This window comes from Panthera uncia, chromosome C2, assembly GCF_023721935.1.
Source record: "Panthera uncia isolate 11264 chromosome C2, Puncia_PCG_1.0, whole genome shotgun sequence".
NCBI lineage: Eukaryota > Metazoa > Chordata > Mammalia > Carnivora > Felidae > Panthera > Panthera uncia.
Genome location: NC_064810.1, coordinates 14,791,477 through 14,808,508, shown reverse-complemented (window position 1 = coordinate 14,808,508; position 17,032 = coordinate 14,791,477). Strand labels below are relative to the sequence as shown.

The 17,032-nt window shown below is 38.6% G+C and overlaps 1 protein-coding gene across 1 annotated transcript in view; it reads right to left on the bottom strand.

Moving 5' to 3' along the window:
* GRIK1 (glutamate ionotropic receptor kainate type subunit 1) overlaps window positions 1–17,032 on the bottom strand; it is a 183,980-nt gene that overhangs the window by 124,145 nt on the left and 42,803 nt on the right. Inside the window, exons 4-5 of the mRNA XM_049629154.1 lie at window positions 13,818–14,075; window positions 834–1,015 (exon numbers count right to left, since the gene is read on the bottom strand). Of these exons, the coding sequence (XP_049485111.1) occupies window positions 834–1,015; window positions 13,818–14,075 (440 nt within the window). The remainder of the gene's footprint in view (window positions 1–833; window positions 1,016–13,817; window positions 14,076–17,032) is intronic.

The following is a 17,032-nucleotide window of genomic DNA, read 5'->3' as shown; positions in this document are numbered from 1 at the left end:
GATATTTAGCAGCTTCCTTGGCTTCTAATTACTAGTTGCCAGTAGAGTGCCACTGTCCCCAATATGACAACCAAACATGTCTCCAGACATTACCAAAATTCCTCAAGTGTCCAAAATCACCCTGGGTGAAGGACGCTGGTCTATGCTCTATCTTTTTTTCCAATTCTGAATTTTTTTTCACGGGCATAAGATCAGGGCTATATCCTGAAGTGCTAGAAATGATTACTCTGCTGTTATCATTATTCCTAACATTACTAATACCTTTCACTTACATACGATTTCGCAATTTATCAAGTGTTTCTATTCACATTATTCATAAAGATTAATGCATGGCAGCTCATTGTCTATGACAAGTTAGAAGAGAGAAGCATCTCTTCTTTCATTGTCCCTGTGCCCCCTTTTCACCATGCTTGGAATCCTGTGTGTTTGACAAAAGAGGTCTTGCCATGAGGAAGATGTCTTTAGGACAAGTCAGGCGCTGTGTAAATGAAATCTGCTCAGTCTTTTCAAGAGATTTGAAAGATGAGATGCTTAATCACCTTGAAATGACATCTTTCTCCTGTCAACCTCTGTTGACGTTATCGACGTACCTCCCAATGCCTAAGACATGCCCCCCCCCCCCACCATCTACAGCTACATACAGCAAGTGGCTTCATTAAATTCCCCGAGCCCTGTGACTCCTTAAAAGCGTTCTGAAAGCTGCAGTCCTCAGCCTAAACTGGACTGCTGCAGCTTTATCATGGTGCACTCAGTGAAACCAGATGGCATTTTTGAGAAAAAGAAACGAACATATCCCCCCCCCCCCACCTCACCTCCTCTCTGCACCCTCTTACCTGCTTAAGGATTTCAGCAGCTGTCCCATGTGAACAATCAAATATCACATAGAACTCCTTGCCCTTCTTCATCTCCTTGAGTAAAGGCTTGGCATCTTTATTCCCAGAGGGCAGCTGGCGGATTTTGATTTTAATGTTATATCTGGAGGGAGCTTTGATGAGCTCTTGTAGACGAATGAGGCCTAGAAAATGACAATCCCATCATGCAACAGACTGTTCTGTCTAAAGAGGACTTGTTTATTGCCATTTACAGTCAAACTCATATCATTCCCAAAATGTATCAAGAGGCCACCTTCCAAAAGGTTACACGGTTGACTTCTCATTTGTCATTCCCTTTTCTGTGGTAGATTATACTGCATTTTCCTTTTGTGGGTATGCATGTGTAGTTTGGAAACACAATTTCCCAAGCAAATTTTGAATTTACTTAGAATGCAGTTGTCTTCTCCAGTGTTTGGCCAACACCACAAACCTTTAACAAATCAAGTCTGTAACTATAAAGCTTTTGTAAACCAATGTTGCTTGACGTTTCCAAAGGTGTGCAATGACATGGATAATGCTTGCTTGCTTAAAAAAACAAACAAATAAACAACAATAGAATACTAGAATCTCTTGGGGCGGTAAATCTCTATAAGCCTTTCATCAAGTATTTATGTATAGCATACTGTTTACCAGCTAATTAGCTGGGCTTTCAGTATAATTTTCCAGTCCCTACCATATAAACTATTTATAAATGGCTCATCACATCCTCTTTCTAATATGATTGAAGATTGAATTGGAAAACCCTCTCTTGATTAAAAAAAGAAATAGCATAGAGTTTTTAGAGATTATGATAATAAAACCAGAAAAAAATGCCTTTAAAATCCACCATTGATAATTGCAGCAAAGTATATACAGCCAACTAACTTGATGGAGAAGGTTTGATTCTCCATAAGTACAAATCTACTGAGCTGCACCATTTTCTAACAGACATACTTTACTGGGGTGAAGCAAACAGCTATATAAAACCTCCGTCTTATTTCTCTTAACATTACCGTGTGATTGCTACACTGCATAACGTTGGCTCTCACTCAAGGACTCTCATCACATTGGAAAATTGACTTTTTTTTTTTTTTATTGCACAGTTCTGTGCCTTTAGGATTTGTCAACTTCACGTAATCAATAGGAAATATTAAGTGTTACCAGTATTCAGATGGAAATTTTGCTATGCACTGTCACGGATGCCAGCTACCTCTGGACTTGATATATTGCTTTCATTTTCTTATTTTACTTATTTAGTTATCTACCCACTCCACCCAAACCACAGTTTTGTGGCTCAGATGTTAAAATGTCCCTCTAATTAATACCTTGGATAGGTTGGGTTCTGAGGTACAGTAACATTGTAACTAAGTGGCTCTTTGGAGTCAAATGGGTGTATGCAGTTGGGGGATGATGGTGGTTAGGGTCTGTAGAACCATAACAAGAGTCACTGCTCATTGTTAATTTTTTTTTTTTTTTTACATAATAATTGAAATTTTCAGCATGGTAGCCTTTCTGGGCTCTTGCTTTTTTCCAAAGCAATCAGTGTGGTTGAAGGCTCTCAAATGCCAGTAACGATCCACTTAACTCTCTTCACTTCCAGAATCACGAGTCCTGAGCCACTCGTGCTTACGCCAAATGGAAGAAAACTGAGCACATGGGCTTGCATATTTGTTAATCCTCAATCCTGTGAAGTGAGCATTATTATCTTTGTTATTTCTGTTAAGGAAACTGAAGCTTAGAGCAATTAACTGTCTCAGGGTCACAAAGATAGTGAGGAGGACCCATCAGTTCAAGTTGTTGCCTGTGAGTCCTGCACTCAGTCTTTCTCCTTCATGGTCCAGCCTCACAAACACAAATTGCTGGTGCTCAGGGAACAGATATAGCTTGGGATTATTTGGTGAAATGGGGAAAAAATAGAAACAGGGACCCCCATTCTCCTTTCTTCTTTACTCCTGGGTACTTGAGTCTCATTTGAGTTTTTTCTATTGCTCTCCTGCTTTGCAAATGCATAGTTTTTGTTTTTTTTTTTTTTCTTATTTCTGAGCATGGCCACAAGGGAGACCAATGTAGCCTTTAAATAAAATGGGAAAACCATTTAGAAAGAACATTTCATGTGCTGCAACAAACTGCCTTTTTGTTCTTTTGCTGAATGGAATGTTGATCTAGAAGTGCATCTTCCTATCACGATGATTTACCCATGTTAATGGTATTTTAAAGTTGAATGTGTTTTCTCACTTCATTTACTGGTTTTTATCGAAAAACATTTCCTGGATCTTCCTTATATGCCAAACCCCGTGAAAGAGGTGGGACATGAACACATCTTGCTTTAAGGAAGGGATTCAGTTGTTCTTACGTGGCTAGAACCAAAATGAACAATGTACTGGTAATTTGCAATGTAAGTATTTCAATACATTAGTAACAATCTTGGAGTCTTGTTTTCCAATGTTCATTTTATTTTGAGCACCTCAGAATTTTGCACTAAGTGTTTTAGGTATTTTCATTACATGAAATCTACCATGTGTCAGAGATGATTTAATCAATTTAAGTGTTGAGCTGCTAGCAGAACTTGTACATTTACAGTAAGTCAGAAATAGTAAGGAAAACAGTTCTTCGGTGTTTAGTTTTATATCGAGGTCCTCAGGTTGGAATAAAGTGGTATAGAAAGCAAAAGCAAAAGAACAAAAAGTAAAAGCCCATAGAAAGATTTCATCCCATCAGCTCTTAGATGGAGTCTCACTTACTACTCAATTTTTGTAAATCATAAGGTGAGGCTAATGGAGGCTGTTGAAGATACCTGCTCAGGATCCTAAGATCTTGTTAAGGCTTAAGTGACAGATTCCGGAGTGAAAGCCATGTGTAACTTCTGACTCCCAATCTCAGGCTCTTTTCTTTCCTTTCCTTTTCTTTTCTTTTCTTTTCCTTTCTTTTCTTTTCCTTTCCTTTCTTTTCTTTTCTTTTCTTTTCTTTTCTTTTCTTTTTTTACCAAATCAGTGTCTCTCCTGACTTTAGATTTCAGATCAACTAACTGACTGACTAACTAACTAACTATTAAATAAATAACTACACACATAAATAGAGAGAAAAAACTGGACCAGCATAAAGCAATCAAACATTTAGTTGGCAAATGAGGCCATGAATAGACATTTTGCTCCCTCCTCCTCAAAAAAGGTGACCATGCATTTTCACAACTCTCTTCTAAAAGAAAGTGATTTTAATACCAGTAGAGGAGAAAGGAGAACGACTCAGTACAAAAGCCCAGTTTCTAATTGGTCTAGATTTATCTTTTGGAAAAACTGACTACTAAGCCCCTAATTTTCTCAGTTTGTCTGCTGGCAGGTGATTTGGCCTTGGGAAGGGAGAGGCTCAACAGATTGAAAGATTACAGACCAAGTTGTGGGAAGAAGAATGAGGGTTGACCAGGGGGGTTTACATTTCTCTTCCCAAAGCAATTGTTTGCTAAAAAAAAAAAAAAAAAAAAAAAAAAAAAAAAAAAAAAGCCATTCTGCCTTCATTAGCAAACATTGTAGAATTTACAATTTAAAAGTCTTTTCTTTTTTCTTTTTTTTCCCCTTAGTTCCCAGGTAAAAAAATTTAGAGAAAGAGTTCCTTTTTATTTGCATTGTGCAGCAATCCATCAATCACCCACCGAGTGCATTGTAAAGAGTAGCAAAACTTATTTGCTAAACAAATAATTACTTTAGGGAAAGGAAATTGATTTAGGCACAACTCCTAACTTTGCTAATGGTCCTCCGAGTTTGGAAGCAAGCCTCGACAAGTGGCCCAGTGCTCCCAGGGTTGGACTCCAAATGCAGAGAACGGTTACGGTGCATGCAAATCTGGTGTCGGTGGCAGTCTTTCTATCCCACCAGGATGGAGGGACTTGAAAAGTAAAATGCAGTTCAGGAGATGATCAAACCCAACTGAGGGGCATTCTGCAATAAAACTGGTCTGGACTTAGCCATTTCCTATGAGGAGAGGATATGAGGTGTACCTGGGCACAGGTGACTTCCATGACAGTGGGGAGTTGGGTAAGTTGGTTCTGAGTCCCTTCCATCCAGGTGAAAAAAGCTGTAGGGTCCGCAACACCATTGGGCAACAGCACCCCCAGGGGGTTCTGTCTGTGCCTTGGGCAGAGCCATGCCCTCTGGTCACTGGGAAGGCCTCAGGGGTTTAGAACAACCTGCAGTGGGCCCTTCTGGCCAGCAAACACCTACTCTCCTAGCCTCAGTCATCTCTGCAGAGCATTTGTTTTTAAAAAACGATTACCCTATATTATATTATCCTATTTGTATACGCTAGTATTGTATTTGTGTTAAGTTTCTTGTATTTGATGCTTGTAGTGTGGCTATAACAAGGAAGGCCATAGTTCTTAGCAAATACATACTAATGACTTAGGGGTAAAAAGGCCGTGATGTCAGCCACTTACTTTCAAATGGTTCAATAACGCTACTACTTACTATTATGATTGTTGTAATTGTTTTTGTATTAAGAGAATCACAGAGCATTAAAACAAATGCAGCCAGATGATAACAACGGCAAACCTAGATGAAGGGAATACAGGAGTTCATTGTACCTTTCTTGCATCCTTTTTTCTAGGTTCACATCTCTTTAAATACACGGATCACATGTGGAGATATAAAATAGCACCACAAGAGCCTCTTCCTCTACTCGCACCCCCAGGGAGGCAGTTGGAAACTGCACCTTTGGTTTCAAAAGCACTTTAGAGCAAGGAATCTATTTATTTCGCATGAGTTCGACCTGGGCTATGCATATGGAGATAACTTTCAAAAATGTCCAAACGGCCAATTCTTTTTTTTTTTTTTTTCGGAAATTTATTGTCAAATTGGTTTCCATACAACACCCAGTGCTCATCCCAAAAGGTGCCCTCCTTAATACCCATCACCCACCCACCCCTCTCTCTCACCCCCCATCAACCCTCAGTTTGTTCTCAGTTTTTAAGAGTCTCTTATGCTTTGGCTCTCTCCCTCTCTAACCTCTTTTTTTTTCCTTCCCCTCCCCCATGGGTTTCTGTTAAGTTTCTCAGGATCCACATAAGAGTGAAAACATATGGTATCTGTCTTTCTCTGTATGACTTATTTCACTTAGCATCACACTCTCCAGTTCCATCCACGTTGCTGCAAAGGGCCATATTTCATTCTTTCCCATTGCCACGTAGTACTCCATTGTGTATATAAACCACAATTTCTTTATCCATTCATCAGTTGATGGACATTTAGGCTCTTTCCATAATTTGGCTATTGTTGAGAGGGCTGCTATAAACATTGGGGTACAAGTGCCCCTATGCATCAGTACTCCTGTATCCCTTGGATAAATTCCTAGCAGTGCTACTGCTGGGTCATAGGGTAGGTCTATTTTTAATTTTTTGAGGAACCTCCACACTGTTTTTCAGAGCGGCTGCACCAGTTTGCATTCCCACCAACAGTGCAAGAGGGTTCCCAAGCGGCCAATTCTAAACACTCATTTTGGCTAGCTATCCACTCTGTGCACTCAGATATGACACAGAAAAATGCTGATTTGCATACACAAGGAGTGACTCTGGAAACAGGTGGAGATATGGAGGAGAAAAAAAAGAACCTACTTTTTACAGTGAGTGTTTAAAATTTCCCATGCCTTCTCCTTAAGTAATAATAAAATGCCATTTACATTACTCCTTTTATGAAGGATGCTACATGCCTTATAAATATCTCAATAAACCTCACAATACACCTTTGAGGTGAAAAGGTATCAGTACGATTCTGCAGTAAAGAAAGTGAGACACAGTGAGGTTAATTGTTTAGACTGGTCCTGAAAATAAGTCACAGATGCCAGGAATTGGAAGGGACCTTAAAGGCCAAACCCCTACTTGATGCACGAATCCCCTCTACACAGCTGTTGCTGCACCTCTCTATTTGAAAAATACCCCACCTCACACTGAAGCCCAGTTCATTTCTGGACAGCTTTAGTTATATTCAATAAGTATTAGTTCAAAAGAAAAGTACCTATGTTTTCTTGAGTCTTAATTTAATTCCCTGTTGATTAAACCACATCAGTGGGGTTGATGCCATAAAAATGAGTGTAATAAACCATTGGGACCTAAAGATAAGATCGTGCATTTTAAATGTTAATTTCCTCTTCATTTGTACTTAGAAACATAGAAAATGGCATTTCAAAAACTTGTTGGTGTCTTAATATACCCAAATCTAATAGGATTCTTAAGGGGATCTATGTACCCTCCAGAGGAAAGGAAAAATCAGAATTGAGAAATGGAAATGGGTAAGTGAGTGAATTACCTGGGGGAAATACAACACTTTTAAGTGCAGATCTTCATACATACGATTTTTCAAACGTGTATCCAAAAAAAAAAAAAAAAGCTAGAGACTTCCCAAAAGAAAAATTTTGTCCCTTGATCAAAGGACCTCAAAGAAGAATCTAGTCAAAATATTTGAGATGAACTGTGTTGCAGTTAGCTCAACCAGAGTATTTTAGTCTTGAATTCTTGCTGATATCAATGGTAGCTAAAAATAATATACCTTCATGCAATATCTAAAGATTGGCTTCCAAACAGAATTCTGAAAATTTGAATAGGGTTCTGGGCAGAGGACCGGAGTGGGTGGATAGGAAGGGTAGAAAAGAGTGAGGACAGAGGGGGAAAAAAAAAAAAGAGCTATAATTTTTTATCTTGTTGGTACTGAGTGCCAAGGATTTCTATCCCCCAGCTATTTCAGGTGGAATTGTGGGAAGGCATGTAGCAGAAGTGTTCTGGCTGGCACAAATGGTCATAATAACACAGTGGGGGTAAGTTGTGATTGCTGAAGGGAAAAGATTTACTTATTCTTTTATTTAGCACTGATCGCATACTGAATATCTTTCATTTTGGCTTCGTCACTTATGGCAAAATGTTAACTTTCTTCAAGTCCAAATTTCAGGCCTCTGACAAGGTTCTTGGTTCTGGACAGTATATTCTTTCTGTTTTCTATGGGAAGATGAAAGGAAATGTAATAAATGTAGTAAATAACAAGTCACTGTTTAAATACAGCCATTCGAGCTGTTATCTCACTTGGAGTGGTTGAGCATATTAAACGAGTTAATCATACAAAATATTTAAAAGAGTGTGTGCCACATAATCAGAACTCAACAATTTAGTTATTGTGATATTTGCGGTTGTCATTTGCTTTGTGTTTTTTCCTTGAATTTATGGCTTCTTTCAATCACTGACATTTTTATGTGTGTCCACCTTATTTCAAATTCATCCTCATTATAAAGCTTTGAGACGTTGTTTCCAATGATAGTTAATAGCTCGTAATTTTAGGCCGCGTTTTAGAAATCTCATGACTCTGATGTGTTAAGAAAAATGATATAAGGCAAACATGGATGAAAAAAAAACCCAACTTTTGATGGCGATGTGTTGTGAACTCAGGGCTAGAGGCATCTGGCTGGAACTCATTTCCTTGAGGGCCTTATCTAGCCCTATCGATATGCGGACTCTCAAATTTGTACCCCCAGCTCACACTACATTTCTGAATTCCAGATGTATATATTAGCTGCCTGTTCATCACCTTCACTTGAATGTAGCAGACATTACAAATTCAAACTTCACATGCTCATGACTGAAAAAACTCCTGATAGCATCCTTTTTCCTCCAAAGTAGTTCCATCTATAACCTTCCCCATCTTAGGTGATGTTAACTCCTTCCATTGGCTCTGGCTAAAAAGGTTAGAGTCACCCTTGACTCCTCTATTTTTCTTCACTCCTTCAGGTCATTATGCTAGCTCAACATTCAAAATATTTCTAGAAACTGGCAATTTCTTACTCTTCTATTAACTTACCTTCCTCAATTGCCTTCAGTTCTCTAGAGGCTATTTTTACCCTTGCCTCCCTCTATCCTATTATCAATACAAGAGCCAGAATGATCTTTTTATGATGTAAATCTGATGTTACTCCTCTGCTGAAAACTCTCCAATGGTTTTCCCATTTCATGAAGCGCAGAAGCTCTTCCTATGGTCTATAAAATCCTCCATGACCCATAAGGTGCTCTTCTCTGACCTAGTTTCCCACTATCCCTCCCCTCTCACGCTGGTCCCACCACACCGGCCTCCTTCTTTGTTATAAACAAACGTTTGTTGGAAGACACCATACTCATTCATTTACATGTGTCGTCTATGGCTGTTTTCTTGCTACCTTGCAGAGTGAAATAGTCACGACCCTATGACGCACAAAGCTTAAGCTAGATGCTATCTGGCCATCAGAGACAAAAAGTTTGCCGGCCCCTTTTCTACAGAAATAGTTGTGGCTACATTTCACTGAGATTGGCCTTGAAAAAGCAGAAACTGCTGAATATCCTCCACACTGCATTTGGTGCTCAGCTTCTCAGCTCTTTTTGATGTGTGTGAGGGATAGAAACCAGGCTTCCACCAGGGGTCTAATGAAGCAGAGGGGATGACCAATGAGCAGCAATTTCTCACTGCCTAGGGTCACCTCTGAATGTGGGAATCAGAGAGAACTAGGTGACTGATGGCAGGAATATCCAGGCAACAGAGAGAGAGAGAGAGATATGAAGCGAAACACAACTTCACTCCCTCAACAGTTCTCTAGGGTCTTTCTACATTTTCACTTCCAGAGGACAGAATTCTGCCTGCTAGTATTTAGTGAATTGAATTTTGTCCTTAGAGACAAGCACAGTGCTCCCCTTGACTTCAATGGGAGTCATGGGCCATTTGGTCCCCCAGACATCTGTGCTGGCTTCAGGCTATTTAACAAACTCCTAAACAAATCCCAATAAAGTGTTCTTTAATGGGTACTTAATTCTGGTGTGAGGGCGGGTGCTGGGCACACCTAAGTCCTTTCTTTTCCTTCAGGTTTACTAAGTTTTCTCCTTTTTATGTCTTGATAATTACTGCAACCAAAACCCTGAGTCAAGCAGTATTAAACCCACTCAAAGGCAAAAGATGTCTGTTTTTATTGATCTCAGTTGACCTGTTTACTCTCTGGGTTCCAATTTAATAGCTCAATTGATTATTCATTTACATTTTTAATTTCTTTGTGGGTAAAATCATTTTAACATGAGTCATTTCTAACTTAATGGGCAACATACAAATTCATTTGGGATTTTTAACTTTGGCAAGTATTTATTGAACAACCGGGCTCAGGTGAACTTAATAAGGATGAAAACCAGATTTCAGTTTCTTGTAAAAAAATGATAGAAAGGATTGAGTTTCCTCCTGTGCAAAATGTCCATCACTTCTGGGTGCTTACCTGAAATCAGAAGGTTGGTTAGAACATCAATTTCTGTGTTATCCTTTTACAAATTAAGTTTTGTCTAAATATAATTTGAAATCTATAATATTATGCTCATGCCTTTAGTTGAGCTCTTAAATCCAAAAGTTTTAATGTCATTCATCAATTTGTGTTCCTTCTAGATGGCTCTGCTTTGCTGGAGATGGTAGAAATCATGAGAAAAATTTGTACTATTGAGTGTATTACATAATGAGAAATAGTATGACTTTATTAGCTCATGCGATTGTCTATTTACAAAGGTAAGCAACATGGAAGGTCAGACTATACTTACATTTACAATTGAAGGGGAGCAGAATTTGCCAGGCAAAATGTGTCCCATTGGCATGGGGATTTTTTTAAGACGTTTATTTTTAAGAAACAGCAGGCACAGATGAAGCTCTGAAATCTGAGTAGATGTTGCCCTTTTGTAAGAGACGTTTACATGTATAAAAGAAACCTTTTTGTAAGGGAGATACTCCCTTACTGTACCAGAAAGAGAGGGGTGACTCAATCTCTAGAAATTCTTCTCAACAGAGAAGGCAGGGACTTAAACATGCATTATAATCTTGCCCTTGTTCACTGTGCTTTTTTTGATAATCTCCCATACCTGATTCCCCACCCCCAACATCTTTCATCTTTGGCGAAAGGTGGTATTTAAGGTGATAGCTTAGGCCATTTCAGTAAGTTAACTTTGTTTTCTTGGGTCTCTCCCATGCTTATAGGTGGTATACATCTTATTAAACTTTGCTGTTCTCCCGTTCATATGTCTCATGTCAATTTCATTGCTTGACCAGCCAAAGATCCTCGAAGGGAAGAAGTGGAAACTTTCCCACCCCTACACATTATAATGTTCTATCTCAAGGTTTTTAAAATCTGCTTTTGGAATTTTTTTGATAGTACGTTTCTTTCTTCCCAACAAGCAAGTGAAGCTTTAAGAATATGACTGCCTGTGGCTTATACTTCCCTGTAGGACTGTTTCGAATATAATATTTGTAAGTTATATATCCAATAACCTACCTTTACTTCTTTCTCAAATGAGATGAGGTATAAGAAAATATCTAAATGCATATTTCCAACCGTAAGAGTCACTTTTATCTGGCAACTTAAAATGCAACCAGAGTTTAGTGCAAACTAGAGGAGGCTTACTATCATCCTCTGATAAGTAGTAAGTGCCAGTGCTTGGTGAAAAGGACAGTGAAAAATGAAATACTATTAAAAACTTGGTAAGTGCTTTGCGTTATTAATTTTCACTAATAATTTTCTTAACCTTATTACCAAATGTGTAGATCAAGAAAGGAGCTAATTTTAAACCTTGGAGGAAAAAAATATGCAGAAAATAAACAGCATTATGCCTTGTACATGTAATACCTAAATAGTTTCCTATAGGAAACTATTGTGTTAGGTGGCAGATTATAAAAATAAATAAGATAAACTTCCAATGTTTAGGAATTCCTATTCTCCTACATGTGCAAACAGGTAATTGAAACATGTAACATAATGCTTATATTTATGAAGTGCTATTGAACCCTCTGGTGGCCCCAGGGGGCTTTAAGGAAGAAGTGATATTTGAATGAGAGCATGTGGAATGAGGGACTTCACCGTCTTCGGGGTAGAGGGAGGATCGCCGGTAGTAAGGGGCCAGCTTCAGATAAGGAGAGTCAGACATATTACGTCTCCTCAGGGGAGAGAAACAAAAGCAAAAATAAACTATGGGGCCTATCCCAAAATAAAAACCTTTTGCACAGCAAAGGAAACCACTACCCAAACAAAAAGGCAACCTACTGAATGGGTGAGGACATTTGTAAAGACAATCTCTTATAAGGGGTCAATACCAAAATATATAAAGAACTTATACAACTCAACACCAAAAAAAAAAAAAAAGTAATCCAATAATAATAATTAAAAAAAGAGGGCACAGGACCTAAATAGACAGTTTTACAACGAAGACATCCAGATGGCCAACAGATACATGAAAAGATGCTCAACATCACTCATCATCAGGGGAATTCAAGTCCAAACCACAATGAGACATTACCTTAAACCAGTTAGAATTGCTAGTATCAAAAACATAAACAAATAATAAATGCTGGTGAGAATGAGGAAAAGAAGGAACCCTCATACACTGTTGGTGGGAATATAAATGGTACAGCCACCATGGAAAACAGTATGAAGGTTCCTCAGAAAATTAAAAATAGAAATGTATGAGCTAACAATTCCACTCCTGAGTATTTACACAAAGCAAATGAAAATGATAATTCAAACAATATATGCACTCTTCTGTTTATCACAGCCTTATTTAAAATAGCTAAGATATGGAAACACCCCAAGTATTTATTAATAGATGAATGGGATAAAGATGATGTGTATGTGTATATATAATGGAATATTACACAACCATAAAAAAGAACAGGATTTGTGACAACACAGATGGACCTAGAGGGTATTATGTTAAGTGAAATAAGTCAGACAGAACAGACAAATACCCTATGATTTCACTCATATGTGGAATCTAAAAAACAAAACAAATGAACAAACGAACAAACCAAAAAAGCAGACAGATCCATAAATACAGAGAACAATCTGCTGGCTGCCAGAGGGGAGGTGAGTGAGTAGGGAGATGAGGACAATGGGTGAAGAGTACTGGGAGGTACGGACTTGTCACAGGAATAAAAACACGGCGTAAGGACTATAGTCAATGGCACTGTAGTAGTGTTGTATGGTGACAGACGGTACCTACTTGTGGTGAGCACAGCATAATGTATAAACCTGTCGAATCACTATGTTGCACACCTGAAACCAATGTAACACTGTGTGTCAACTATACTTCAATAAAAAAAGAAAAAAAAGATTCAGATGAAGCTGGGGGTAAGGAATGATGGGCTCTTCATCCTAGCTGATGTGAGGTACAGGGAGTGCAGGGAAGACGGTGCTGGGGTTAATGGAGATGAAAGGGACGAGATGGTGAACATCTTTAAACAGGAAAGACTTGACAAAGGAGAGTCACCAGCAGAATTTAACTGAATAAAAGGGATCCTCAGTCCCTTTGAAATGTGACGAGAAGACAGAGGGGAAAAGGTGCCGGCCAAAGAAACTCAAAATGAAGGCAGATCAGAGGATGTGTCTAGTGAGATGGGGGCTCCAAGCATCACATTTCTGTTCTGATCCTAAAATAAACAGGTGGAACAATGCAAGCTTTATTAAGGGTTTGTTATTGGGGGTTCTCAGTCCCTTTCCCATGAAATGGTCAACTTTACTGAGTTAGCCTCTAACTGGATTCCTCGTTAACCTCCTTTAGAAACGTTTCAAACAGGTAACATGTACACAGTTACTTACAAGTTGAAAGCATACTTCGTAGTAATTTTCCAACTTTCTCTGCATTATTTAAGGAAGGGAGTCATGGTCACAGTCTTAAGAGAGTTGGGAGAAATGAAATCACATCTTTAATATCAATAAGGTGATATTTCTTTTAAAACATCCCCTTAAATATGATGATGGAAGGATCATCAGAAACGATCCACAGGAATTAGACAGACATGGAGACGTATGGCATTCTCAAATTAGAATACTCCATTAACCTCATAAAAAAGAGCATTTTCACGTACTCCACCTGATGAGTTAATGCCTCTAGAACACTCTGACTCCCTTTGTTCAGACCAGACATGGCCAGGTGAGGTTCCTGTGTGAGTCCCCTACCTGTGCTGTCTTCATACACCACTGTCACTGTTTTCCAGTTGTAGTAGAGGACCAGATCCAGGACCGCCCTGCTGATAGCTGCATAATCTGGGTACAGGTTGATGTAAAACAAGTCTTTGTTGTCCACCGATGGGTGTTTCCAGCGGGTCTGTATGTGTGGAACTTCGAGAGCATTGCAAATTGACTGCACAGCGCTGACAGAGGAACTGTGGGAAGGGCCAAAGAGAGCAGCCACACCAAGAGCCAGCTGGTCGCAGGCTGGTGGCCACAGATGAGGAGGGGTTGAGAGGGAGGGCAGGGAAGGGGGGAGAGAGAGAGAGGGCTGTGAATTCCATCTTTGCTTCCATGATCCCTCTTTTTATTTTCATTACTGGAAATTCTCCACTCTCCATCTGTATGTTGAGAAATTATGCTTCATCCAACTTCCAATATCCCCGAGATGCTAAAATATTGAGATATTTGAATGTGGAACTGATTAGCAACACATCACAGGGCCAACTCTGTGCAATCAAAAATAGGTGGCTGTTCTCACACCATTACTTCTAAATCCCTTGCCTGGCATGGCATAACCCACGGGGGCTCAGAGCTGCTCTACAAGCTACTGGCCAAGGGAATGTTGTGTGAATGAAGTATTGTCCTATGGCAGGGTGACAAGGAGGATATTAATGTGGTCAGAGAATTCAGAAGATTCTCCGGGTGGCTGCAAAGCACTTCAGTTGCCATCTTCCCAAAACTCAGAAAGGGATTCCAGGCTATTGAAAAACTGCTAAGGAATAGTAAGTGATATTGATACCTACTTAATTATAGAATATTAACATAACATAGCTTAAAGGGATCTCAGAAGCCACGTGGTCCAACCCACTAATACCATAGACCATGAAGTGAGTCAGGGCCACCAGGTTAGGGCGGAACTCTACCAGAGGCCAGGGGCCAAGCTCAAGGACAGGCCTCTCCCTGCTTCAGCATCAGCCTAATGAAATCGAGTCAGTATAAAATTTAATCTATAACATTTATTTGGTTTTCTCTTTATAAGATTTTATATACTCATTGAGAGAATTTAGAGTATTTTAAAGCATCAGGGAGAAAAAAAAGACCCTATAATTCCATCATCTTGGAATAATACCTCTTCATATTTTGGCATTCCAACTTATAAAAAATTGAATCTATGCAGACATAGGTTGATACGTTGCTTTCTTTAACACTGAATTTAACACTAAAAACACACCCTTTCCCCCAAGTCATTACAGAGTCTTCAAAAGTATATTTTTTTGTGCCTGTAGAATAGCCGATTCCATGGCTATGTCATCATTTATTTTACTGTTCTGATGGTATTGAACCTTTAAGCTGATACTAATGTTTGTTATTATAACTAATATTATAGTATTTAGTTGTTATATTTTTCTCTGAAGTTTACATTACTTTTTTAGAGTAGATTCTCAGCTATAATTAAATTACTTGATACATATTAGGCAAATTCCCTTCCAGAAAGATTGGGACCAATTATCCTCTACAACCATGCAAAATAGGGTCTACTCTCTTCATGCCGATATAAATTTATGCTGGCATTATATAGAAGTTTATAGTACCTCATTATTTTAATGCTAATTTTAAAAAGTTTGGAACTCCCGAGAGATAATAATTAAATATTTGAATTAAGTAATAACAAAAATTTTAAATGAAACTGTGTTAATTTTTATAGGAATGTTGTTCTACAAATAAAAACAAGTAGAAAAGTTATATGGCTTTGTCAAAATGATCTGACTGGATCTAGAGAGAAAAAAATAATAAAATTTTGAAAACCATATTTCAAATATCTACGGTACTGCAAATGTTTACAGTCATTCACAAGGAAAAACTTTCTCATGTTGTGCTCTTTGGCACTGAGTTACTACATGAGATATGAAGACATATAATTTTCTGCATTAAGTGCTGTAAGTGTAAATTGCCATTGTCTACGGAAGCTCATTTCCTGGATATGTTTTCATTGGTAACAAAATGAGAGCATGAGAATGTGTGAACTGTTGTTTTGTCTAACATGGGCGATGGATTGAGATGCCTGCTAATATTTAGCTCTGGGATGCTAATATGACTTGACAGAAAATCAATTTTTTGAATTCTGTTTGCCAGCAAATTACCAGTTTTAAGAAGCGTTGGGGGTGTTTAATTTACAAGTATGACAGGTACTTGAGACCGCAGAAAAGCTTTCAGTTTTATGTGGGTTGAAGTATCTTTGTTAAATGTGTTTGCCTGTCTAAGGTTTTTGCTCAGCAATGTTTGTGTGTGCATGTGTGATAGAGAGGCAAGACAGAGACGGAGAGACACAGACAGAGATAAAGACAGAGATCAAAAGACAGAGACAGAGAGACAGAGAGAGGCAGAGGAGGAGAGAGATCAAACCCATAGAAATAATTTATGTGAAGATGACTTTGAAGAGCTGTATAAATAGAATTTTATTATTTGTTCATAGGTAACGCTGACCTATGTAGTATCTGCAATTCCATCCATCTTTAAAAAGAAAATGTTCTTATACTAAGGTCATGCCATAGATCGGAAGAAGAATCATTATACTGTTTGCTTTTCATCTGTGCTGCTAGGAAAACACTTTACCTTTTGTTTGTAAAGAGCACTAGGAATCCTGCAGAAGAGTGTGTAAGGTGCACACATCTCATGATGCTGAGTTAATTCTATGTGGAACAACCAATATTAGTTCCTTGGAAATCGGCATAAACATGGTGTTCATTGCATTCCATTTATTTGTGTGTTTTTAACTGGCAAAACATTCCTCTATGAGGGAAAGAGCCTCTTCTCCTATGGGGGTTGCCGAGTGGCCTTGGTGTCCACAATACCACCTGCATGGAGTCTCAACAGCTCCCTGGTTAGAGGCCAAGTTGCGAGTGTATTGAATGTGACTGTACTTGGGAGTAGTCTCAGGAGTGTTTGGGGGACATCTAAACAAGCCCCGCAATCCCAACGGCTCTTTCCAGGACAGAAACCTTGCAGCCCATGTATAAATTAGATTACTTTTTAGGACCTTGCCTTCTTGGAAGAAAAAGAGAATCAGGGAAAAAAAATGCAGAGATTGTCTCCTAGGTTTAATTTTTATATTTTTATGACTTTGTGAAAAGGACTTTTTAAAAAAAAAAAAAAGTTGAGAAAATCCTAGGTAAACCCAGTAGTTTACAACCTGTTAAAATTCAGGGTGTGAGTTATGTGCG